Source organism: Asterias rubens, chromosome 20 (assembly GCF_902459465.1).
Source record: "Asterias rubens chromosome 20, eAstRub1.3, whole genome shotgun sequence".
Taxonomy (NCBI): Eukaryota; Metazoa; Echinodermata; class Asteroidea; order Forcipulatida; family Asteriidae; genus Asterias; species Asterias rubens.
The window spans coordinates 3,066,825-3,092,457 of NC_047081.1; the positions used below are offsets into that span (position 1 = coordinate 3,066,825).

The 25,633-nt window shown below is 38.7% G+C and overlaps 3 protein-coding genes across 6 annotated transcripts; 1 reads left to right on the forward strand and 2 right to left on the reverse strand.

Moving 5' to 3' along the window:
• The first annotated feature begins 188 nt into the window (after positions 1–188).
• LOC117303741 (erlin-1-like) lies at positions 189–10,551 on the forward strand. Of its 2 annotated transcripts, none has more exons than XM_033788054.1 (12): positions 189–384; positions 1,150–1,269; positions 1,857–1,879; positions 2,792–2,872; positions 3,363–3,409; positions 3,844–3,905; positions 4,903–5,028; positions 5,889–5,962; positions 6,481–6,539; positions 7,180–7,441; positions 7,843–7,974; positions 9,061–10,551. In XM_033788054.1, the coding sequence occupies exons 2-12, from the start codon at positions 1,185–1,187 to the stop codon at positions 9,088–9,090; spliced, it is 981 nt and encodes a 326-aa protein (XP_033643945.1). In that variant the 5' UTR covers positions 189–384; positions 1,150–1,184; the 3' UTR covers positions 9,091–10,551. The 2 variants fall into 2 exon arrangements, with proteins under 2 accessions (XP_033643945.1, XP_033643946.1); XM_033788055.1 differs by having other exon boundaries at positions 190–384; positions 9,064–10,551.
• Positions 10,552–12,949: 2,398 nt separating this feature from the next.
• On the reverse strand, positions 12,950–18,224 carry LOC117303742 (guanine nucleotide-binding protein subunit beta-2-like 1). Of its 3 annotated transcripts, XM_033788056.1 has the most exons (7): positions 17,910–18,224; positions 17,526–17,621; positions 16,838–16,946; positions 16,062–16,171; positions 14,943–15,083; positions 14,413–14,553; positions 12,950–14,046 (listed from the first exon to the last, which is right to left on the reverse strand). In XM_033788056.1, the coding sequence occupies exons 3-7, from the start codon at positions 16,854–16,856 to the stop codon at positions 13,897–13,899; spliced, it is 561 nt and encodes a 186-aa protein (XP_033643947.1). In that variant the 5' UTR covers positions 16,857–16,946; positions 17,526–17,621; positions 17,910–18,224; the 3' UTR covers positions 12,950–13,896. The 3 variants fall into 3 exon arrangements, with proteins under 3 accessions (XP_033643947.1, XP_033643948.1, XP_033643949.1); XM_033788057.1 differs by lacking the exons at positions 16,062–16,171; positions 17,910–18,224 and adding an exon at positions 15,460–15,610 and having other exon boundaries at positions 17,526–17,734; XM_033788058.1 differs by lacking the exons at positions 16,838–16,946; positions 17,526–17,621; positions 17,910–18,224 and adding an exon at positions 15,460–15,610 and having other exon boundaries at positions 16,062–16,147.
• A 663-nt stretch (positions 18,225–18,887) lies between these two features.
• Positions 18,888–25,262, reverse strand: LOC117303859 (receptor of activated protein C kinase 1-like). The gene is made up of 7 exons (XM_033788253.1): positions 25,041–25,262; positions 23,141–23,312; positions 22,462–22,609; positions 21,647–21,742; positions 21,011–21,121; positions 20,429–20,569; positions 18,888–19,769 (listed from the first exon to the last, which is right to left on the reverse strand). The coding sequence occupies exons 1-7, from the start codon at positions 25,147–25,149 to the stop codon at positions 19,593–19,595; spliced, it is 954 nt and encodes a 317-aa protein (XP_033644144.1). The 5' UTR covers positions 25,150–25,262; the 3' UTR covers positions 18,888–19,592.
• Between the last annotated feature and the right edge of the window lie 371 nt (positions 25,263–25,633).

The window sequence follows — 25,633 nt, forward strand, 5'->3', positions numbered from 1 at the left end:
GATTTTTCGGCGGAACTCCTAGGATATTTATCACAAGGGGGCGGTATTCCAAAAAATAAGTCAAATGGTGTTCCCATATAAATTGTATCACCAGTATTTCTATTTTAAAGACAAATAAACATTAATTAAAACATATAACCTTACAAAAAACATACATTTATATCAACATCTAAACTATATGCACTTTTAGCTGTTCTCAAGTACAAAATAAAGTAGAAATAGCGATTTACATGTAATCCAAATATTTTTGGAGTGAGGCATTTTAACAAGTTAACCACACATGTACTCTGCTGATGTAATTTGTTTTACACACAGCACGATACAATAAAGATCTTGGTTTTGCTGCTTCCCGATCGCCACAAGTAAGGTGGATCTATATTACAGGTGAGGTCAAACTTGTGCAAGCTAATGTGTAGTTTAAAATTCACTTTTCTATATCGGGATCGAGGGAATCGGTAAAATTTGTATTTACTAATAAATTAATTTAATTTTAATTTTAAAAACTTATTATTGTAACGCGACGTTAACTCAGTTGCTCAGGATCACTCAGTGTAAGTGACTGGTTACTCGAATGCTGTGCCCATTTCAATGAAATTTTCATGATTTTCATAGAATTAAAGCATATTGACTTATTCAATTGTAAATATCATTACTATATAACCATAACTGATAAATTTAAGCTTAGTAATTTAGCACAACAAAGCTAAAAGCTTGCTTCACAGAAAATTATTGCTTGGCACAACCAAAACACAACGTCAACAGTTTTGTGAACTGAATGAACCCACATTTTTGCAATTTGAATATCATTTGTTATGCTTGACACACTGAGGGAAAAGTTTCCGCATGGCGCCACCACTTTTTCATTCGATATGAAATAATATAGTATCTAATTTACCTCATTGATATATCCCTTTTTGTAAAAATGAGTGAAAAAGTGGTGGCGCCATACGGAAAGTTATTCACACTGAGTGCTGCCTGCTGGCATAGTTTTTCGCTCGAAAACAGCTTAATGAAATTGGGCCCTACTATTATGATCACACCATATTCATATTCAGCCCATTTCCTCGTTCATTTTTCAGGTTTAAACTTAGTCGGCAATTTTATACCCTCTGTTCTTGAATTCATATAGTTTTTTTTCCCCTTATTCAGATTCGTATGCTTTAATAAATCTCAGTGGTGCAGTCATGGCAAACATTGTTCCTTTGCTGGCGGCAGTGGTGGCATTGTCATCTATTATGCTAAACTTTGCATTGCATAAAATAGAGGAAGGTATGTCAAATATTTATCAATAAATATAAAACTAAAAAGACTTAGTCATAGTTTTCAATTCATGTATCTAAATAATAATAAGAAAATAATAATTTAATAAATAATAATAAAAGCCAAACAATTCAACAGAATACACTTTTTTTGGTAAGTACGGAAAAGTGTTTGAAATTAAGGCACTGAACGCTTTTGGTAATTGTCAAAGACCAGTAAACCCAGTGACTGGGGCGCTAGATTCCTTTTTCGTGTGACATTTCCGTGGGCATTTTTCGTGTGACAGTCATAGAAAATAACAACTTCATGAGTTCCAGAGAGCTATGGTCTGGGGCGCTAGATAACCGATAATGTCAAAATTTCGAAAAAAGGAATCTAGCGCCCCAGTCACTGGGTCTAAAAGACCAGTGTTCTCACTTGACTTGGTGTATCCCAATAACAAACCTGTGCAAATTTGGACTCAATTGGTTATCACATTTGCAAGAAAATAATGAAAGTAAAAACACCCTGGTTGCACAATTTCAAGTCTTCTGTCAATCAGCTCAACAGCAAAAAATCCTGACTATCAACTTATCACTTTGTACTTTTTGTTGCAGGTCACATTGCAGTTTATTACAGGGTAAGGAAGCAGTCTTTTTATTTCTTTTTAAGCGAACTGTAAAGATTAATGTAGCCGTTCCCATTGGACAGGAATTCTTCTCAATGAGAAAAGGTTCTGCTCCAGAATAAACAAAAAATTGCATTGATCTTTAGAAAGTTATGGAACAACTGCTATAAAAAATGTTGTGTGCAAAGCCGAGCACCAACCAGAGTATTTCTATTTTTGGTGCTTTTAATTTTCAAAGCTCAGTCTGGTTCTTGGAAATAGGCATAAATAGTAAGAGATATGTGATGGGATAGAGGTTAGGTACCATGCACAAATTGAACTGCCAAAAGAATGGGCCTTGAAGATAATACATTGGGAAAAATAACAGTATGAAGGGTCGGTCATGACTGCGAGGTCAAGACCTCGGTTGGTGGCGTGGCTGTTCTCTAATTGTTAAAGAACCTCACCTTCAGCTTGGTGAAGTACTAGCACAGCCAGCCACCGGGCTGGGGCTGATTTCACTAAGAGCTAAGAGTGATCTTAACAGCAAATTAATCAAAGTTGCTTAGCAAAGTGTGATGTAACAATACAAATTACTATGGTTATACTGACAAATGGATTTCATTGCTTTGTGTAATCGAGACCTGGGCTCAATTTCATAGAGCTGCTAAGCACGAAAATTTGCTTAGCATGAAATTTCTTCCTTGATAAATTCAGGATTACCAACAAAATTTACATTTGTGGATTATTGCTTGGTACTTGTATTTAGCTGTTGTTTGATTATCCTGAAAATCAGGTGGAAATTTGGTTGAGAGATCCTGTTTTTATCAAGGCAAAATTTCATGCTAAGCAAATTTGTGTGCTTAGCAGCTCTATGGTCATTACCACGTTGTGAAGACCAGGGACACTTATTGTCTAATGAAAAAATTTTGTTTGTTATTTCAGGGAGGTGCCTTACTAACAACAACTGCTGGACCTGGTTACCATGTTATGTTTCCGTTTCTTACGTCATATAGAACTGTTCAGGTAAGTTTTCATTCTACATAATAGCACATTTATGGTCCTCCAAAATCCTTCAAAAATATCTTTACCAGATCTGTACGTACACGGGAGCCCATGAAGGCTCTGGCCTCTGTGCCCTTGGCCTTGGTGCCCTTTCTAAAGATTCCCATAGACATTACGATTCTCCAAATGGAAGTGCCCTTTGCAAAATGAAATGGCCTTTCGCTCTCAAAGATGTAATTATAGGACTGCTTTATTGTTCCAAGTTTTTTCTTTGCACCGCAATTTACTTTAATTAATGTTAAATTTGCATCGAGGTGTTAGCACTGTATACTCGGTATTCTCCCCCGAGCTTTGTAAACAAAATCACAGGCATATTACTCTGGTGGGATTCAAACTCACGACCTTTGCAATTCCAGAGCAGTGTCTTTAACCAACTAGATCACCGAGATTACCTGGTAGCAAGTTAATGAATTTAATTTGTGAATTTGTGCATCAATTTTCTTGTTGGCAGATTACTTTACAGTCAGATGAAGTGAAAAATGTACCGTGTGGAACGAGGTATGTATTGATTTCTACTGTAGACTATCAAAAACCTTTCAGTTGAGTTTATGTACTACACAAAACACGAACAACAAAAGTTTAACAGTTTCAATATAATGATAATAGAAAGTTTCCCTTCAAATATTACCTGCTGAGAGGTTGTAGTTTTTGAGAAATGAGTAAAACAATTTCACAAATTTTTTTTAGCCACAACGGATTAACAAAACTCTCTTGAAAACTATGTTCTGTGGTTTACACTTTTTCTCAAGAACTTGGCGACTAAAAGGCTGAAACTTATACAGGTACATTATGTTACATACATCTTTATTCACAGTGAGTAGGGATTCATGTCATGGTCAACAACTTGATCAACTTGAAAAAAAGTTCATGACGTGTCAGTCTGCAATGCAAACCCAAATTGACATTACTCTTTTTTGGTTTTTCTTGGGCAGTGGTGGAGTTATGATTTACTTTGACAGAATAGAAGTCGTCAATATCCTGGCACAACATGAAGGTTAGTTGATCATCTCGTCCACAGACTTCTATTGTGGCTCATATTCCTCTATTAATCCTAGAAAATTCCTAGTTTTTTACGTTATTGCTGTAGTATTGCGATGTATATACTTTTACATTATAATAATAATAGTATCAAAGTCTTATATACCGCACGTATCTACCTAACAAGGTACTCAAGGCGCTTAGTATATACAAACTTTCAGAAAGATATGTTATTGAAGTGATGAATTCTGAGACACAATTATGTAGCACCGTATAAGGGGTTACAAGGTGCTATGGCACATTTAGCAGCCACAGCCAGGAACACCGGGCGAACCCCTTCTCTTTTCTATAAGTGCACTGGGTTCTTTTACATGCGTTAGACAACACATGGGACCAAGGGCTTTATGTCCCATTGGAGAACGAAGCAATGGTTGAATGTCTTGCTTAAGTACACAAGTGTCACTATTGCATTATACAATAATATGAATACTAATTACGGTAGATTTATTTATTAAGTGCATCATGCTGAACCAACCCGAAGGACTTTATAATATTAAACAATTCAATTAAAGCCATTATACACTTTCGGTACTGAAAAACAAAAAAAGTTCACAGATTTACAAATAATTTACAGGGTTTACAGAAGGTAATGGTGAAAGACTTATTTTGAAATATTATTCCATGAAATGCTTTATTTTTTGAGAAAACATTAAAACAATATCAATTCTCGATAGCGAGAATTACGGATTTATTTTAAACACATGCCATGACACGGTGAAATGTGGGGAAACAAGGGTGGGTTTTCAGGTTATTTTCTCCCAATTCCGATGATCGATTGAGCCTAAATTTACACAGGTTTGTTATTTTATATATAAGTTGTGGTACAGGAAGTGTGAGCCTTGGACAATATTGTTTACCGAAAGTGTCCAATGGCTTTAAAGAGTAAAAAGAAATATTTTTTCTTTTGTAATATGTAAGTCGGATTAAGTTTTTATTTATCCTTTATTTTGCAGTGTTTAACATGGTGAAAAACTACACAGCGGATTACGACAAGACGCTTATATTCAATAAAGTACATCATGAACTCAATCAATTCTGCAGCGCCCACAATCTACAAGAAGTTTACATCAAGCTGTTTGGTGAGTTGAGATTTTATCCAACCAAATCGACATTGCCCTTGTAAATGATAATAATAATAATAAAAACATTTATATAGCGCCAAATCCATTAAAAATGCTCCCAGGCGCTTTACAACAAGAAAATTTTAACCACAAAAACTAAATAATAAAAAGATCCAAAACTAAGATCCATAAAATATGAATCTATTCCATGTACAGGGAACGATTTCATCCAGCATTATTTCAAATGAAAATATTTTGACTGAAACAAATTTGTGCACGCTGAATGGTAATATTGAGTTGCAAAGGATGAATTTTGAATGGCAACTGTATGACACATTTTGCATAGTCTTTTGCTCTGCTATACAAGGGACATCGTTCACTGATGTGTACATGTAGTGTCGTGGCCGAGTGGATAAGAGCACCAAACTCAAGCTCTGATGCTTCTGTTCAGCAGAGTGTGGGTTCGAATCCCAGTCGTGACACTTGTGTCCCTGAGCAAGACACTTAACTATAATTGCTTCTCTCCACCCAGGGGTAAATGGGTACCTGTGAGGGCAGAGATGATTCTTTTGATTAGTTTAGCCGAGTAGCGCATACACTGCGCACAGGCTGTATACTCCCCAGGGAGCTGAGATGGTTTAAGGAATGATTTAAGGCCCAGTGACCAGGGGTAATAATGTCGGAAGCGCTTTGAGACGCCCCTCGGGCGTGAAAGGCGCTATATAAAAACGGTGTATTATTATTATTATTATTATTGTTATTTAGCCTTGTACTTTTACCCAAGAACCAAATATCGAGCCCCAAAAGTCTTTTTTGGGCAGAACTGAGAAACCAGTTAAGCTTTCTTCCATTGCTAACTTCTCGTTATCCTAATTCAGACCAAATTGATGAGAATTTGAAGAAGGCACTCCAGGCTGATTTGACTGTCATGGCTCCTGGTCTCTACATTCAGGTACTAAGAAGAGTTTATTTTGTAGAATGATACCTTTGACTTGAGTTACACTGTGTAATAATGTGTTTGTAGTAGCTGGGCTCCTCTGAAAAACCGTTTTTTACTGAGAGGTTTCCCCAGGGTAAATAAGAAATAAACAAAAACAAATCTGCTTTTATGACCTGGGCCCAATTTTATAGAGCAAGTTTCAACTTCATAGCGCTGCTATTTATACTGTAAGCCAACGAAAAGTCATGCTAACCTTCGGTGCTTACTGCATGGAAGTGAAAGACCAATGGTTTTAAACACACAAGTTACGATGCACCATGTGATAGCCAACTGCCCACTCTCTCACCTTGATGATGGCATCGAAGCCCTTCACCTGGCCAAGGACCCAACTAAAAACTGGCTGACAGACTTTAGATTGAAATCAGCATAGCATTACGACAATTTCATCAACACACATGCTGGCCTACTATTTTCTAAACAATGAAGACGGATTCAAACCTAAATCACAACCATTTTGCTTTTCCCCACAGGCTGTTCGTGTCACAAAACCCAAAATTCCTGAGAGTATTCGCAAGAACTATGAATTAATGTAAGTAAACTACAATGAAATCATTGTAGTAATTTCAGACACTGATCTGGTTTAGACTTGTTGCTCAAAAAAAGTATTAGCATAAAACCTTTCTTGGTGACGAGTAATGGGGAGAGGTTGATGGTATTAAACATTGTGAGAAACGGCTCCCTCTGAAGTGCCATAGTTTTCGAGAGAGAGAAGTAGTTTTCCACGAATTTGATTTCGAGACCTCAGATTTATAACTTGAGGTCTCGAAATCAACCATCTAAACGCACACAACTTCGTGTGACAAGGGTTTTTTTCTTTCATTATTATCTCACAACTTTGATGACCAATTGAGCTCAAATTTTCACCGGTTAGTTATTTTATGCATATGTTGAGATACACCAAGTGAGAAGGCTAGTCTTTAACAATTGCCATTAGTGTCCACTGCCTTTAAGTTTGTCCGGTAGACAAAATCCATCTGCATACACCCAGACCAAAATGTTGTCTTCCAATGGTGTTCGCCACATTCAAAAAGGCTGTTGCTCACTGGGGGCAATTGCATTGGTGCCCTTGAAATGTCAGTTCCTTATAGGTTGCACTTTACCAAGGAGAAAATGCCTTGGAGGCCTTGCCCTTTCAAAACTCCCTTACCTTTTAATATTCACCAACACAGGGAGAATGAGAAGACGAAGCTCCTCATCGCCGAGCAGCACCAAAAGGTCGTCGAGAAGGAGGCCGAGACAGAACGCAAGAAGGCGGTCATCGAGGCCGAGAAGCTTGCCCAGGTCGCCCGCATCAGCTACGACCAAAAGATCATGGAGAAAGAGAGTCAGAAACAAATCTCAGAGATTGAAGACGCTACTCACCTTGCCAAGGAGAAAGCCATGGCTGACGCAGAGTTTTACAAAGCTGATAAGGAGGCCGACGCTAACACGGTAATCTCAAAACTGAAACCAAATTTCATTTTGATACCGACCGAAGGTGCAAATCTATCGAGCGACATTTCCCTCTGAAATAAAGTTGTATAACAAAACTTGTTTCAGGTTTTTGTTTGCCAAAACTAAGGATAATGTGTTTACATGCTGAAAATTGTTCAGGGTTTTTCACTATTTTTTCCAGACTCCCACAACAGATTAAGCCCAAATTTACACAGGTTTGTTATTTCATTAACAGTGTATTTGGTTGATCACACAAAACATGAACACTATTTTGTTAGCTCTACCAATCCTATCTAATACTTTTCACAAGAGTATGTCAATAATTCACTTGTAATATTTCAAATAATATGAATAAGAAATAAAACATATTTTTGTTACCTTTGTTTCCTGGTCTCCAGCGGAAACTTACCCCACAATACCTGGAGCTGCTGAGACATCAAGCCATCGCTAGTAACAATAAGATTTACTTTGGGAGTGACATTCCAAGCATGTTTGTTGCGGACGAGTCATCTGCATTGAAAGCCACTCAGGTACGTGGAGATGCAATTACTCATTACTCAAAACTCGGCGTGTCGTGGGTCGAGTGGTCTAGTTCACCGGACCAAAGCTATGTCTTACTGGCCCGGCGGTTACAGCTCGACAGTCCGAAGGTTCATTAGTCCAAAGGTACAATAGTCCGAAGGTTCGATAGTCTGAATTGACAATAAGGTCAGATAGTTTGAATTGACGTACGGTTCGATCGTCGATTCGGACTACCGAACCTTCGGATCAGTGAACCTTCGAACAAATGAACCTTTAGACTATCGCATCAAGTGTTCGGATTAACGAACCCAATGTCATTTTCAGACTAATGAACCCCCTGATATAGGAAATGTGTGCGTTCGGACTATCGAACCTTCGGACTATTGAACCTTCGGACTATCGGGCGATCACGGGCCTGGCGTGGCGTACATTCTCTCATAAAAACTGCTACTTGCTAGAACGCCACTTCTAAATTAGCCCTTTGGGCTACTAAAAAACTATGCAACTTAATTTTACTAACTAATATAGCTACAGAAAGATACATTAATTTGTTACAATATATGATAAATATTTAGGCAACTAAAATAAGTTAATGCACAGTTTACAAGCCCGGTGGGCTCTGTAACAAAAAGCTTAAGCATGAGGCCTATGTACATATTGTACTCTAACCAGGGATTGTTCAGACTTTTTATGTCGGCCTGGTGAAGAAAATCACACACATTTTTGCTGATTGGTCTACTTCTGTGGTGCTTTGAATACTGTTCCCAAAAGCTACTTGGAGTCTATAACCCCCAGGGATTACCAAACGGTAGAAATGGCATCATTTCAATATACCTTGAAAGTTGTATCCAAGTTTCAGACTTTTTCGTTAGTAATGACTCTCACCCACGTCTACAAAATTTAAAATTGAGTTGCTGTGCACACAGCTTCATCGACCGCTGTATTTGTCGATAAACAACTCTCAGCCAGTGATAGCTTTTTACGCCTTTTGTTTCATCAAAGATTGTGGTCAATAACTTCATGTGTGCAATCCATTTATTACCCCGACAAAACACCATATTTCTTTCATCATGTATGTTTCCAATTTGTTTCAGAAGCTGGCACAAGAAAAACAGAAGAAGTAATGAGTGTCCTCATGACTGTGGTCCTAAACTCATGGGCCAAGCAGAAATTACTGGCAGTAGATCTTCGAAAGAAATAGAAGTTTGGTTTCAAATTGTTAGAAAGAGATCAGCCAGATGCAGATAAACATGGATTGTTAATTAAGTTCTAAAAAGGTATTACGTCTTTTGGGGTTTTGTAAACAACTTAAGTGAAAATAGACAAAGTTGGGAAAATGTGTTGATGAACAAAAACTTATTTATCTATCATTCCCTTGTTTTCATGATTGTATTTTTTCAAGGATTATTTGTATATTTCTCAATAACTGCACAATAAGATACCATTTGGTATGTTGCAAGGGTTATTTTTTAAGTTACACAAATTGGTAGATGATATTCTGGACACAAAGTTAGTTTTAGGCACTATTTTCGTTTTGTTTTATGTTGCAAAAGAGAAAACGGGAGAAGTTTTTCAAAGTTTATGCAAACCTTGGAGGTGCTTTTTCACATTGTTTTTAACAGAATAGTTTGCAGAATGTAACAAATTGTTCAAGTTATAAGTTTATAGAACAAACAAAGCTTATCGTAATTTTATGCAAATAATTAACAAAATACAAAGAAATTATTATGTGGCGATTATTATGATGAACAAATTTTAGAGAAAATCATTATAGAGAAAAAAACAATTTATTTTGTTTTGTTGGCATTTTCTCATGTTTTAGTTTACGTCTTTGAAGTTTTCTTCATGTAGTTGTAAAGAGTGAGATAAGTAGTAGGGTAATGCATTGTAAATGAGCTGCCAACATTTGCATCTTGCAATCGGGAGATTTTGACCTGTCCAACAATGTGAGAGATAATTAAGAATTTCATTCAAGGTAAAAGGGACAAATTTTCCATAACCTAGGAGGTTTTGTATATGTTCATAATAATAATAATAACAGGGTAACACAGCGCCTACAATAAACAGTACAACAAGCGAATAAAAAAAGGCACTAATAATGGCAAAGAAAGTTGGTCCTTATAAAGAAACCGTTGAATAAGAAAGATTTGAGATGTTTCTTGAAAACTACAAAGGACTCGGCTGAACGAGTTTGATGAGGGAGACAGATCCAAAGACGCGGGGCATGTGTGTAAAATGCACAACCCCCCAGCGGCAGACTGCTCCTTTGGAACTGCCAAGAATGTACTGTTCATCGGAACATAGAAAGATTAGTTTTATTTTCAGGGACATTTCTGCGGAATTGGGGAACATGGAAAGATTTGTTCTATTTTCAGGGAATTTCCTGTGGAATTGAAGAACATGGAAAGATTAGTTTTATTTTCAGGGTATTTTCTGCGGATTGGAGAGTTGGCAGCTCTGAGATCATTCTTATAATGTTCTCAACAAATTGCAGTCATAGAAAAGTACCCTAAAGACACAGGACACTATTGGTAATTGCCAAAGACTAGTCTTCACAGTTGGTGTACCTCAACATAATATGTTGTGTGCTTTCAGATGCTTGAAATCAAATTCGCGGAAAATTACTACGTAACTTCAGAGGGAGCTGTTTCTCGCGATGTTTTATACTATCAATAGCTCTTCACTGCTTGTTACCAAGTAAGTTTTTATGCCAATAATTATTTTGAGCAATTACCAGTAGTGTCCACTGCCTTTAATAGTTTGTGTATCAATTTGATAAGTAGTTAGGAATTATGAAAAGTGTAATGGTAAAAAAATTCAGCAAGGAGTATAGTGGTAATGTAACAGTAAACGGACTTTTGATTTGGTAAAAATACACGAGGAAATAACGGTAATTAAAAATACTGCATGAAAAGGAAAGTATTTTACATTCGGTAGCTTGTTACACAATACATGCTGAAAAATAGTAGGATGTATTTTTGCTTCGTTCATTCCATTTCTATTGGGACTCTTTTAAAGGTGTTGTGTCGTCATGATCACACGAGTGCCCTACCTAGATTTATCGTATCTACATGTACATGTACATACACTGTACCTGCCAACGCTTCAGAATTATGAACACCAGTTTTTAACAAAGGTTCAAAGATAGCAATGCAAGAGTACAAGTAAAGCTTATGTACACACAAATGATTCATGTACAGTAAAGCCCGGTTCCATACTTCCTGCGAATGCGAAGCGAATTTGACGTGAATTTGACGACACGACCCTCCTTTCGCAGCGATATTCGCAGGTGAGTAGAGCAGAGTTCAACTGCTGCAAATTATTCATTGCGAATTTGTGACGTCAACATTCGCTTCGCATTCGTCCCTATAAGTATAGCCAGTACTGATTGAAGTCAAACATTTTGCCTTCGGATTCTTAACACAAAATCAAGTGCAATAAATTCTGCAGAATATTCCTCCACTGATATTTTTACCAATGAACTAAGTCGAACATACCGGACCCAATTTCATGGCTCTTTTTACTAAGGAAGTATTAGTATGCGTTTACAGCCTATAAAACATCATGTTTTACGGGTGCCATAAGTGTAGCATTCTTTTGTAATTCCTGCCATGAAATTGGGCCCAGCATTTGTTAATACATGTACACTCGTATGTAAATTTTGTACCGGTAAATAATGTCACCGACATCATTCATAATATCAATACTCTGTACACATTTAAACACATGACTTAAGCATGTATGCCGTTTATGTTTTTTGTCTGCATCCAATATCGCATAATGAGTCGTTAGTGTGTTTGAACTGCATCCAATATCACACAGCTATAGGCTGTTTTTATATCGCACGTGTTATTATCGTGTACTTGGTATCACACATACGTCGTCGTTGAATTCGGAGTGCATCCAATATCACATGTACGCTGATGTTGTGTTCGGAGTACCTATTACATGTATTGGTTTGGCCAACAACAATCTGGATAATGTGGAGGAGAGCTGTTTTTGTTATTCAGCCTCGTTTTAGTCTAAAGTAGTGGACATTTTCTCAATATCATTTCTCTTAAAAAAATTAGGGGTTAGAAAGATATCTCATTTACATAAGTTAGAACTTATACCTCAATAGTTATACGTTATTAAAGAAGTTTGGAAGCTGTGTTGATAAAAAGTACATAAAATAAGCTGAAAAAATTAAAAGTTTTTGTAAATTTTTAACTGTTCAAAGGGAGTTAAAAACGGTAAGGATGCAAAAACCAATATTGTGCCTTAAAACAATTTTTTTTAACACAGATCTTCAGAATTCAAATATTATTTTGAAGCAATTTTTTAGAATTTTTGATCATTTCAGTGCGAGGTAGAATTTTTGCACCTTCATGTCGGACAGTTTGAAGTAAATTTTTGGACAGAAAATGAAAGAATTGTAATTATTTGTTTAATTTGTTACAGTATGGGTTTGGCACTGGTAAATATATTATTTCATAATGTCAAGTACATGAAGAGAATAAACTTTTACTGTTTAATGGACTTGGTTATTGGTTACTAGTTTTAATTTGGGTTAAAGGCAGTGGACACTATTGGTAATTACTCAAAATAATTATCAGCATAAAACCTCACTTGGTAACGAGTAATGGGGAGAGGTTGATAGTATAAAACAATGTGGGAAACGGCTCCCTCTGAAGTGGCATAGTTTTCGAGAAAGAAGTAATTTTCCATGAATTTGATTTCGAGACCTCGAGTTTAGAATTTGAGGTCTCGAAATCAAGCATCTGAAAGCACACAACTTTGTGTGACAAGGGTGTTTTTTTCTTTCATAGTTGTCTCGCAATTCCGACGACTAATTGAGCTCAAATTTTCACAGGTTTGTTATTTTATTCATATGTTGAGATACACCAACTGTGAAGGCTAGTCTTTGACAATTACCAATAGTGTCCACTGCCTTTAAGATACAGCAACTGTGAAGGCTAGTCTTTGACAATTACCAATAGTGTCCACTGCCTTTTAATATTGTTAGTTAGTAAAGTGGTTATTATACACAGGTCATGTACTATGATCTTCAAATCTTCATTTCAGGGGAACAAGGGCATCTGAATAGTTCTTTTCCGATAGACCCATTGTAAAGGCTGCCTTCCCCCAAGTGCCATACATACGGTCATACTGCGCACATCTCTTTACCAATGATGCGTCTTTATTGACCTCAGTGGGGGCGCTATTTAGGCTTGTGCAGGGGGGTCTATATTAGAGTCAACAATACGCAAGGATAAGATACAGGTTGAATTTATTCCATAAAAAATAATGTGCATGTTTACATGAATCTTGTTCTACAGTTATCGCTCCCAAAAAATTCTATTTACGCCATAACAACCTCAAGATTTGTCCTAGGGAGACCAAAATTAATATGCTTCTGGGGGATCTTAAGACTATCCAAACCCAAAGTTTAGAGTTGATGCCAAGTCTTTCACTTTAACCCACACTCCCTTACATTATTATAGCAGTTACTAGTTCCTTCAATTGCTGTTAAAATATTCCTTTTTCTCAATAAATTCTATCACTACACATGTACAACAAAGAAAACATTGTGGGGATTGTATCGTCCATTGTGTGAAGTAACCCATATGTTGGCATATACATTTTTTGTAAAGGCACATACACACAAACAAAAAGTAAAAGTTGAACACTATATCAAAATAGGAGACGTAGCCTTGACTAAGAGTCTTGACTAACACTAGCTTTGTGTCTTGTATTTTAAAAAAGAAAGAAGGGGTAAATTTTCCTTTCCATCAAAAAGTCTTAGTTCTTTCCCACTAAACTTTAGAAACACAAGAAATGGTTTAAGAACTTGGGGTCAGGGAAAACAAAAACACACAAAAGACTTCAGTTTTATCAGCACTCATTCTTGAGTGTTAAATTTGTTTTATTTCCTGGAATAAACCAGTTTTTTATCCACATCTGATATTAATTGTTGGTCCAGCAGCAGCACACTGCCAGTACCTGTTAGGACTGAAGCACAGAGCGTTGATCTCCTCAGCTCCATGCAGTTTGTAAAGATGTTTGCCCTCATTCAGATCCCACAACCAAGCTTTACCATCCTGAAAATTACGAAAAAAAGCAACAATGAAACAGTCTGTGGGAAAGGGTCAGAGAGTAGTGTTGTGCAGTTACGTTTATTTTCTGTGCAAAACGAGAATACAGAAACTAAAAGTAACTAATTGTTGATCACTTTTCACGGGGTGTATTCATGATCTGCAACATACCCTGTAGTAAAATGACCATAAGGGGGTTTATTCTATGCCCATTACAGCCCCGAGGACCGCACAGTAAAAGCAGTCGTGGAAACGCCTCAATGGGCAAGTCTTTGATCTTAAACCAACCCGGCCCCTACAAAAAAAAAACCAATTGTAAATAATTTTGGTTTCTTCTCTAGTCATCGTTTGGAGACTACGCATGTTACTCACCCAGATCTTAATTGTTGGTCCAGCAGCAGCACACAGCCAGTACCTATTGGGACTGAAGCACAGAGCGTTGATCTCCTCAGCTCCATGCAGTTTGTAAAGATGCTTGCCCTCATTCAGATCCCACAACCAAGCTTTACCATCCTGAAAATTACGAAAAAAACAAAAAAACAATGGTGAAACCGTCTGTGGGAACGAGTCAGAGAGTGAGTTATGCATTTAAGTTTTTTTCTGTGCAAAACATGAATACAGAAATTAAGTGTAACTAGGTGTTGATCACTTTTCACGGGGTGTATCCATGATCTGCGATACACCCTGTAGTAAAATGGCCATGAGGAGTTTTATTCTATGCCCATTACAGCCCCGAGGACCGCACAGTAAAAGCAGTCGTGGGAACGCCTCAATGGGCACGTCTTTGATCCCAACCCAACCCGGCCCCTAAAAAAAACAAATTCTCAATGAAAACACAAACAATTGTAAATAATTTTGCTTTCTTCTCTAGTCATCGTTTGGAGACTACGCATGTTACTCACCCAGATCTTAATTGTTGGTCCAGCAGCAGCACACAGCCAGTACCTATTACGACTGAAGCACAAAGCGTTGATCTCCTCAGCTCCATGCAGTTTGTAAAGATGCTTGCCCTCATTCAGATCCCACAACATGGCTTTACCATCCTGAAAATTACGAAAAAAACAAAAAAACAATGGTGAAACCGTCTGTGGGAACGAGACAGAGAGTGAGTTATGCATTTAAGTTTTTTTCTGTGCAAAACATGAATACAGAAATTAAGCGTAACTAGGTGTTGATCACTTTTCACGGGGTGTATCCATGATCTGCGATACACCCTGTAGTAAAATGACCATAAGGAGTTTTATTCTATGCCCATTACAGCCCCGAGGACCGACAGTAAAAGCAGTCGTGGGAACGCCTCAATGGGCACGTCTTTGATCCCAACCCAACCCGGCCCCTACAAAAAAAGAAAATTCTAAATAAAAACACAAACAGTTGTAAATAAATTTGCTTTCTTCTCTAGTCATGCATTTTTCTTACCCAGATCTTAATTGTTCGTCCAGCAGCGGCACACAGCCAGTGCCTATTGGGACTGAAGCACAGAGCGTTGATCTCGGATCTCCTCAGCTCCATTCAGTGCGTACAGATGTTGCCCTCATTCAGATCAATCCCACAACATGGCTTTACCATCCTGAAAATTACGCCAAAAAAAACCCAACAAAAAAACAATAGTGAAACATTCTGTAGGAACAGGTCAGAGAGTAGGGTCGTGCATTTATGTTTATTTTCTGTGCAAAACAAAAACACAAATTATTTGTAACTAATTGTTGATCACTTTTCACGGGGTGTACCCATGATCTGCGATACACCCTGTAGTAAAATGATCATAAGGAGGTTTATTCTATGCCCATTACAGCCCCGAGGACCGCACAGTAAAATCAGTCGTGGGAACGCCTCAATGGGCAAGTTTTTTAATAACTATAAGTAAATAAATAATTAAAATACATCAATAACAAATTTCCCCAAAGTTGTGAACCAACTTTGGAGTCCATAACTTCAAAATTCTTTGTTTCACCCTAAAACTGATGTGTGTTAAAGCACTGTATACTCTGTGGGCGCCAGACTCAAGAGTTTTTTCTTACCTTGCCACCAGATGCACATAGTGAATCCGTCTGGGGACAGTTACGCAGTTCAGGTAACCAGAATGTCCGAAGTGGTTGGTCTTCAGACGGCAGTTGGTGAGATTCCATACCTGTAGAAACAAAGACAATTTATTTTAGTTTCATTGAATCAACCGACAGAATAGTTCATACAGAATTACTGTCTCCACGAATAACACCGTAAGACAGATTGGTTGTTTCCCAATGACAACACATTTTTAATGTTTCAGGTTTGGGTGTCTGGATCCAGAACTAGAAAAGGTGGCCAGAGAATTAAACCAGAGTTTACTTTACGAGTCTTTAGCACCCCACACGCCAAGGACTCGGCCGAGGATGTGACTCTAAGACTCAAATGCATCAGTTTTAACAATAAGATGGATTGCACCGACCTATTGACCACCATCTTTGATGAAAAACAATGGAAATGTCCATGCATTTAGGCACTATGCACAACTCTCAGCCAGTGATAGCCCTTCACACATGCACGTTTCATCAACGAGCGACCAATGCAAGGGATCTATACAGCACAAAAAGTCTCTATTGGAGCTCAATCGCTGCATCAGGATTTAGGGCACTTAAAAAAAAAAACCAGCTGATCACTTAAATTTCTTGCTTAGAAGACCAGGAACCAGTCAATCTCTAACAGTGTGGATTGATATCACTTCATAACTTCAAATTTCTGAGTTTAACCCTAAAACCAATGTGCGTAAAAGCACTGTATACCTGGTGGGCACCAGGCTAATGAGTTTTTTTCTTACCTTGCCACCAGATGCACATAGTGAACCGTTTGGGGACAGTTACGCAGTTCAGGTAACCGGAATGTCCGAAGTGGTTGGTCTTCAGACGGCAGTTGGTGAGATTCCATACCTGTAGAGAGAATAGTTCATACATAATTACTGTCCCAACCAATAACACCGTAAGACAGATAAGTCGTTTCCCAACGACAATACATTTTGAATGTTTCTGGTTTGGGTGTCTGGATCCAGAACTAGCAAAGGTGGCCAGAGAATTAAACCAGAGTTTACTTTACGAGTCTTTAGCACCCCACACGCCAAGGGCTCGGCCGAAGAGGTGACTCTAAGACTCAAATGCATCAGTTTTAACAATAAGATGGATTGCACATCCTGTAATTGACCGCCAACTTTGATGAAAGACAATGAAAATGCAAAACTCTCATTCAATGATAGCCCTTTATGCACGTTTCGTTAATGATGGCGACCATACAAGGGATCTATACAGCACAATAAGTCTCTTTTGGAGCTCAATCGCTGCATCAGGATTTAGGGCACTTTTTTCAAAAAAAACCCAGCTGATCACTTAAATTTCTTGCTTAGAAGATCAGATACCAGTCAATATCTAACAGTGTGGATTGATATCAATGGATCCTCTGGCTTTTTGCTAAGCGTTTTTTTTTTTTGGGGGGGGGGGCTTGGATTAATTGCTCACCTTGACTTGCTTGTCGACTTCTGCAGAAACGATGATTGGGTTGACCTGGTTTGGTGAGAAGCGAACGCAGGACACCCATGCCTTGTGGAAGTCATTCTTTGGAAAAGAAAAAAGGAAAATCAGTTCACAAAAAGCTGTCACAAACTGTGAAATACAGTCGCATTCAAGAAAACTATATTTGAACACAACTTGTTTTGGTTGTTACAATTAAGGACAATGTGTTAACATGCCATAAATTGTGGTTGATAACATATATCAAAAAACACCGTCTGCGACTATTTTGTCAGCTCTACCAATCCTGTATAATACCTTAACCATAAAAATGTCAATAATTCACTCAAAATATTTCAAGTATAAAATAGAAATGAAACAAATTTGTATTACCTTCTGGTCTGCAGCGGAAACTAACCCCAGCGCACCTGGAGTTGCCGAGTTACCAAGCCATCGCTAGCAACAATAAGATTTACTGTGTGCTATAAATCTTCAAATTTGACATTTAGATTACTGGGGAAAAAATAGGGCGTCTGCATAGTTCATCTGACAAGAATATGGAGTCTTATACAGCGCCATTCCAAAGAATATTCATTGCGCTTCACACATTACGCCTTCTGGTCACTGATCCATTTATTTCCATTCCTAACACCATCTCAGCTCCAGGAGGAGTACACAGCTTGCAAGCCTGATACTTCAAAGAGGCAGCAAAGGCAATTGCCTCCATGCCCCCTGGTCATTGCCTTGGTGCCCTCGAAATGCACAAGTAGAAGTTTACAATTTCCTCATAGGGTGCCCTTTACCATGGAGAAAATGCCTTTGTGCCATTGCCCTTTTGAAAACGAAGCATACAGACCCGAGCTTGTGCTGTCAAGTATGTAGCACACTATAAAAAGCTAAATCATTCACAAGAACCATCTTTCCCCTCACAGGTACCCATTTACCTCTAGGTGAAGAGAAGCATTTACAGTCGAGTGTCTTGCTCAAATTCATGCTCAAAAACAAAAGTGTCATGACCAGGACCTGAATGCACACCCCGACGACTCGGAAACCAGAACAAGAGTCTGATATGCACTAACGACATCACCAAGGTAAAACAATGGAAATATGCATGACATGCGTGTGTTAAACGCGCACATCTCTCAGCCTACGATATGTCTTCATTGACCTCAATGAGGGCGCTGTTCTAGCTAGTATGCAAGGGCCTTAATATTCGAGCCGGATTATACCATTACAAAGCCTTTGCTGTTCGCTCTTACTAAATCCTAAAAACAAAACACCAACAGAAATGGATTAAGGACTTGGGTTCAGAGAAAACAAAAACACACTAAAGACTTCAGTTTTATCAGCACTCATTCTTGAATGTTATATTTTTTTTATTTCCTGGAATAAACCAAGCTTCTTTTTATTTTTTTTACAAGTTCTCAGTCCATAACAGTTTCATCAAGTTGTTGTGAAGGACACACAAATGTTGGACTGGCAGCCATGTTGTTGTTTTTCTTTGTAAAGTTTCTTAAAGATTTATAATCTCTATTGTGATGTTGTCAAAGTTTTTGGGAAAATGCTTCAGATCAGGATGCGAGATTTTACTTCGAAGATTTTTTAGAAAGAATATGACAATTTGAGAAATCCATGGTTAGGGGCTACTGTTCTGTTGACGAGGTCATACTTAATACACACCTTTCACAATTTTTCCTTACGAGTAGAAAGTACAGACCCGGCCTGAAATTACACGGCTGTTGCCCTGATCTTGGCCTTGGTGCCCCTTTAGAAGTTTCCTATACGCTTTAAGATTTTCAAAGGTGCTCTTTGCAGAATGAAAATGGCCTTATCCTCTCAAGGACAATATTCCAGGTCCCCTGCATACCGAGGTATACAAAGGCAGGGGCATTTTTTTATGCAAGAACTTTTCACCTAAAAAAGATTTGTTGTTATGCGAAATGAATGAAAACAATCAATAAATAAACATTTTGTACTGTGAAATCTGTTAAATGTATGTAAACCACTGACTTTTCCTGATCTGAAAAATCTTGACGATGGTTGGCGGCATCTGAAGATCATTGAGAGGGGGACCCACTACTGCTTGAGTTGGTACACCTGCCAGACGCGGATGACACTATCCGTGTACCCAGCGAAGAGGGTCTGTCCATCAGCCGACCAGGCCATGGAGAGGCAACCTGGGGGAAGGGCCTTGGAGGTTGGGTTGATCACCTCCAGCTTCAGTTCGTCGACGATGCACTTCTCTTCCAAATCCTAGAATTTTTAAACCAATAAATAGTTAATGGCCTGACATTTTTACCCAAGTAGAGTCGTTCTGGGAGGCTAATGACAACACGACAAACCTGAACAGGTAAATAAGTGTAAAATAAGCAGTTAAGTGAAAATACATCGAAAGAGAGAGAGAGAGAGAGTCAGAAAACCCACCGAAAAACCCACCAAGGGGCTAACAATAAATAGAAGGACAAAGGGTTTAGCCACAAGAAGCCCTCATTCAGATCAATCCCACACCATGGCTTTACCATCCTGAAAATTACGCCCAAAAAAAACCCACAAAAAACAATAGTGAAACATTCTGTAGGAACAGGTCAGAGAGTAGGGTTGTGCATTTATGTTTATTTTCTGTGCAAAACAAGTACACAAATTAATTGTAACTAATTGTTGATCACTTTTCACGGGGTGTATCCATGATCTGTGATACACCCTGTAGTAAAATGGCCATGAGGAGTTTTATTCTATGCCCATTACAGCCCCGAGGACCGCACAGTAAAAGCAGTCGTGGGAACGCCTCAATGGGCAAGTCTTTGATTCCAACCCACCCACTAAAAAACACCAACAAAAAAAACCCACAAACAATTGTTAATAAATTTGCTTTCTTCTCTAGTCATGGTTCGGAGACTATGCATGTTTCTTACCCAGATCTTAATTGTTGGTCCAGCAGCAGCACACAGCCAGTACCTATTGGGACTGAAGCACAGAGCGTTGATCTCCTCAGCTCCATTCAGTGTGTACAGATGCTTGCCCTCATTCAGATCCCACAACATGGCTTTACCATCCTGAAAATTACGTCAACAAACCAAAACACTAGTGAAACAGTCTTTGGGAACGATTCAGAGAGTGAGTTATGCATTTAAGTTTTTTTCTGTGCAAAACATGAATACAGAAATTAAGTGTAACTAGGTGTTGATCACTTTTCACGGGGTGTGTCCATAATCTGCGACAGACCCTGTAGTAAAATGACCATAAGGAGGTTTATTCTATGCCCATTACAGCCCCGAGGACCGCACAGTAAAAGCAGTCGTGGGAACGCCTCAATGGGCAAATATTTAAAATAACTAAATAAATAAATCAATAAAATACATCAATAACAAATTCCCCCAAAGTTGTGAAACAACTTTGGAGACAGTAACTTGAAAATTCTTGGTTTTACCCTAAAACTTATGTGTGTAAAAGCACTGTATACTCGGTGGTCACCAGGCTCAAGAGTTTTTTCTTACCTTGCCACCAGATGCACATAGTGAACCGTCTGGGGACACAGTTACGCAGTTCAGGTAACCAGAATGTCCGAAGTGGTTGGTCTTCAGACGGCAGTTGGTGAGATTCCATACCTGTAGAAACAAAGACAATTTATTTTAGTTACATTGAATCAACTGACAGAATAGTTCATTACAGAATTACTGTCTCCACGAATAACACCGTAAGACAGATTGGTCGTTTCCCAACGACAATATATTTTTAATGTTTCCGGTTTGGGTGTCTGGATCCAGAACTAGAAAAGGTGGCCAGAGAATTAAACCAGAGTTTACTTTATGAGTCTTTAGCACCCCACACGCCAAGGGCTCGGCCGAGGAGGTGACTCTAAGACTCAAATGCATCAGTTTTAACATCCAATGATAGCCCTTTACACGTGCACGTTCATCAATGATGGCGACCAATACGAGGGATTTATCTATACAGCACAATTAGACTCTTTTGGAGCTCAATCTCTGCATCAGGATTGAGGGCGCTGTTCCCAGAAACAGCTTAACACTTCAATTTCTTGGTTAGTAGACAGCATACCAGTTAATATCTCACAGTGTGTATTGATACCACTGGTTCCTCTCTTTTTTTTGGAGTTTGGATAAATGGCTTACCTTGACTTGCTTGTCGACTCCTGCAGAAACGATGATTGGGTTGACTTGGTTTGGTGAGAAGCGAACGCAGGACACCCACGCCTTGTGGCAGTCGTCCTTTGGCAAGAAACAAAACAAAAAGTCAAATCAGTTTAAAAAAAATTGTCACAAACTATTTATGTGCAAAAACAAAACAAGTTCACAAATTAATTGTAACTAATTGTTGATCACTTTTCACGGGGTGTACCCATGATCTGCGATACACCCTGTAGTAAAATGACCATAAGGAGGTTTATTCTATGCCCATTACAGCCCCGAGGACAGCACAGTAAAAGCAGTCGTGGGAACGCCTCAATGGGCAAAGCACAATACAATAAACCATTCTATGCGTCCAGAGTCACCCCCCCCCTTTCTGGGCCCGATTTAAAGTTTGCAAGCACAACACCTTGCTTCGCAAAGAAAAGTGTTGTTTAACAGAAGCAGATGACCAGCCAAATTAACAAACGTTCACATTGTTGAGACTAATGCCCCACTCAACTCCGCTTAGCAAAGAAATTTGTCAAGCAGTATTTACTGCTAAACAGCTTCATGAAAATGGCCCCTGATCTTTGCTTGTAATGCAGTATATATTTATTTGGTTTGCGGTAACACCATGTGTGTATCTACTTGCTCTAGTCATCGGGACTGGTATTTTTCTCCCGACAACCGGACAAACTCTACCTGGCAAACAGAGACACACATGGTGTTACCCCAAACCAAATATACATTGATAGCTGATACCTAAACATACAATGCCTCGAATCCTATATAAAGCAGTATACTCATGCTTTCTTTACCTGGATGGTGTACTTGCAGACTCCCAGGGTGTTCCACAGCTTGATGGTCTTGTCCCTAGAGCCAGAGACAATCTGGCGATTGTCCTGAGAGAAAGCCACGCTGAGGACATCCTTGGTGTGTCCCACAAAGCGTCTCGTCGTCTTTCCTCTGCAATGAACCAACAATTATTTCATTTATTTTCTTTTTCAAAACACACAACAAGAAAAATTTACTCCAATCAAAAGATATTTTGTGATGACTGTTCTGGTTTGGGTGTCTGGATCCACAACGTTCAAACTGGCCAGAGGATAAAACCAGAGTTTACTTTATGAGTCTTTAGCACCCCACACGCCAACGGCTAGGCCGAAGAGGTGACTCTAAGACTCAAGCAATGAGAGCAAAAACATGGTCAATCTTCTTCCATAGTGCTGCCTAAATGCAAAAAGTGGCTAAGCACAACACAATTGTGCTTACCAGAATTTAGGTTACAAGCCAAAAGACCATATCCTGCTTATTTTTGCTTGACAGAAAAATGTTAAGCAACTTCTATTCTGCTTCAGCACCTCTATAAAATTACACCTTGGTGACAGATGAGAGTGAAAGGTAGGTGTTAGGGGTGGGGGGGGGGGGGCACAGGGAGTTTACAAATAAAAATATACAAGGGCAATAATATTAATAAGAAGACTAAGCCCAACTCACGTGGCAAGATCCCAGAGACGAAGTTCCTTATCCCAAGAGCAGGAGAGAGCAAACTGACCATCGGAGGACATCACAATGTCTGACACAAAATGGCTGTGACCCTTCAGAGCTTTCTTGGGGACTCCGTAATTGTTTTCTTCTCTGGTCAGCTTCCACATGATGACAGACTTGTCTAGAAAAACAAAAACACAAGACGCTATTTATAAGTGGGGTCATAGATTAGTTTATGTCAAACATAGTGCTGATTTAGGTTGTATACAGAGTATAGTTGGTGAGAAAAATGGAAAGAACTGCCACACTATTTAATAGGTGAGAACATAGAATTAGATGTTGCAAGCTGCTTACCAACCTGAAGGACCAATGGTTGAATTGCAAAAATAGTTAATGGCCTGACATTTCGTCCCTAGGAGAGTCTTTCTTGAAGGCCAAATCTTGCCTTGCCTTGTGTTGTCATTTAGGCCTATTGTCGCTCAGCCTTTGAGCTATTTCATCAGAATGTCAAATACATCCACTTTCAACAAGGTGAAAGCAGTTAACCAACCACTTTGCTGGCTGCAGCACTCATAAACGGACACCAGGGAAATTTGAGTTTCCCAAACTTGCCTTGGGGTGTGATTTGGAGATTCAAAATTTGTTGACACACTTTTATTTTTAAAGAGTTTTATGGATTTTTAAACAGGGGCATTTCTGGCAAAAGAATTTTGCAACTTTTTAACAAGAAATCTTTCACTCGGATACGTATGAAAGTATGTTTTGTTCGTAGGTAAATGTTTCTGGTTTGGGTGTCTGGATCCAGAACTAGCAAAGGTGGCCAGAGAATTAAACCAGAGTTTACTTTATGAGTCTTTAGCACCCCACACGCCAAGGGCTCGGCCGAAGAGGTGACTCTAAGACTCAACTTACATTTCGACAGACAAAAACCACAAGCATGTTTTAAAAAATGTTCAAGTGAAAACATTGCACCAATCAATGGACATGATGATGATTGGCCTTTTTCCCCCAATGTTAGGGATATTTCTGTCACTGTGTGGGCGGAGCGCGGGTGTAAACATTTCAAATCAATTATTGCTTTTTATGTGTCGGCTCCCACCACAGCCTTGCTGGCTAATCCTGTGGCTGATGACGCCATGATTTGATTGGCATAATTGGGATCATTCCAAAATGGCTGCGCTCTAGTTGAGAGCGAGGTAACGTCTTGGAGGAAGTTGAACATTTTTTAAATTGTAATTATCTAAACATCTGATCATACATGAGGAAAGTGAACACATTTATTATCTAGCTGTTTTTAACTTCCGACCCGCCCGTCGTAGGGAAAGCACAATTTTTGGAAAAGTTTCCGCATGGCGCCACCACTTTTTCATTCGATATGAAATAATATAGTATCTATTTTACCTCAATGAGATATCCCTTTTTGTAAAAATGAGTAAAAAAATGGTGGCGCCATACGGAAAGTTATCCCAACTTTGGTGGCCAAAGATTCAGACTTGGCAACTAAAGTGGGGCTCTGGAGTGTATGACCAATAAGCGGAGGGAGACCACCAGCATACTGGCAATATTTATGTCTTTTAAAAGGCATACCAACACCTCAGACCCCCTCATAATAATAAGATTGGGTTTCGGCTTTTTAGGGGTCCCATTTTTTTTGTCCAGGCATATTCTGAATCTGTACACACAATTTATTTCAAAGTCAAAATAAAATTATAAATATGACATAAAAATAGTTACCAATGCATGAACATATCGTGTAATAATTCTATTTATATAATTAATAATGATTCAAAATCATAATCCTTATGGATGTTCCATCGCATATGCGTTGATCAAGTTATTTTACGATAAACGAAAAGAACGTGTCAACTCCATAGAAAATGTACACAATAATAAATTAGATGAAACTTACCCCTTGATGACGATAGAACAATGTCGGGAAATGCCGGTGTTGTGGCAATTTGGGTAACCCATCCATTGTGACCCTTAAGGGTACCCTTCATTATTACTTTCTCGCTCATCGCGATGAATTTTGGGCCGCCTTAGCCGCTGATGACGACGGATTTTGGGGCCGCAATTTTTGCAGCGAGCGTATCGGCTGAGAAAGGCCGTGTAAGAGGCCGGAAAATAGTCGGGCCCCAGCACATTGCTCCAACGTGAACTCAACGTGCCACGTTCAACTCTAATGGCTGTGGTTAGAGGCGGGAACTAGTCGTCTTTCTAGTACACAATCTGTGTCAATAGATGGCGCTATATTCTTACAAAAATTACGTTCAAATGGGGAGGGGCTAGAGGGGGGGCTAGAGGGGTGAATTGCATCAGTTATGTTCATAGAGCTATTATATAGCTCAGTTCTTTTGCAAAGCGGGTAAGAAAATGAGTTGGGAAGGCATTTCTTGAGGATTTATGAATGATGAAACAAAAAAATGTGGAGGGTAGCGTATGCCAATCTAGGGCAAAACAATCAACTATAAAAAGGAAGTAAATGAGTATTCAAAAGGGAAT

Coding starts and splice junctions, on each gene's coding strand:
- LOC117303741 (XM_033788054.1), top strand. CDS start 1,185: ATGGCAAACATTGTTCCTTTGCTGGCGGCAGTGGTGGCATTGTCATCT. Junction 7,442..7,842: donor AGGAGGCCGACGCTAACACG/GTAATCTCAAAA, acceptor CCTGGTCTCCAG/CGGAAACTTACCCCACAATA. Junction 7,975..9,060: donor CTGCATTGAAAGCCACTCAG/GTACGTGGAGAT, acceptor AATTTGTTTCAG/AAGCTGGCACAAGAAAAACA.
- LOC117303742 (XM_033788056.1), bottom strand. Junction 15,084..16,061: donor TATGTGCATCTGGTGGCAAG/GTAAGAAAAAAC, acceptor CGTAATTTTCAG/GATGGTAAAGCCATGTTGTG. Junction 14,554..14,942: donor GACCAACAATTAAGATCTGG/GTGAGTAACATG, acceptor CGTAATTTTCAG/GATGGTAAAGCTTGGTTGTG.
- LOC117303859 (XM_033788253.1), bottom strand. CDS start 25,149: ATGAGCGAGAAAGTAATAATGAAGGGTACCCTTAAGGGTCACAATGGA. Junction 23,313..25,040: donor TGTTCTATCGTCATCAAGGG/GTAAGTTTCATC, acceptor TTGTTTTTCTAG/ACAAGTCTGTCATCATGTGG. Junction 21,122..21,646: donor GAGTCGACAAGCAAGTCAAG/GTAAGCCATTTA, acceptor TTGTTTCTACAG/GTATGGAATCTCACCAACTG.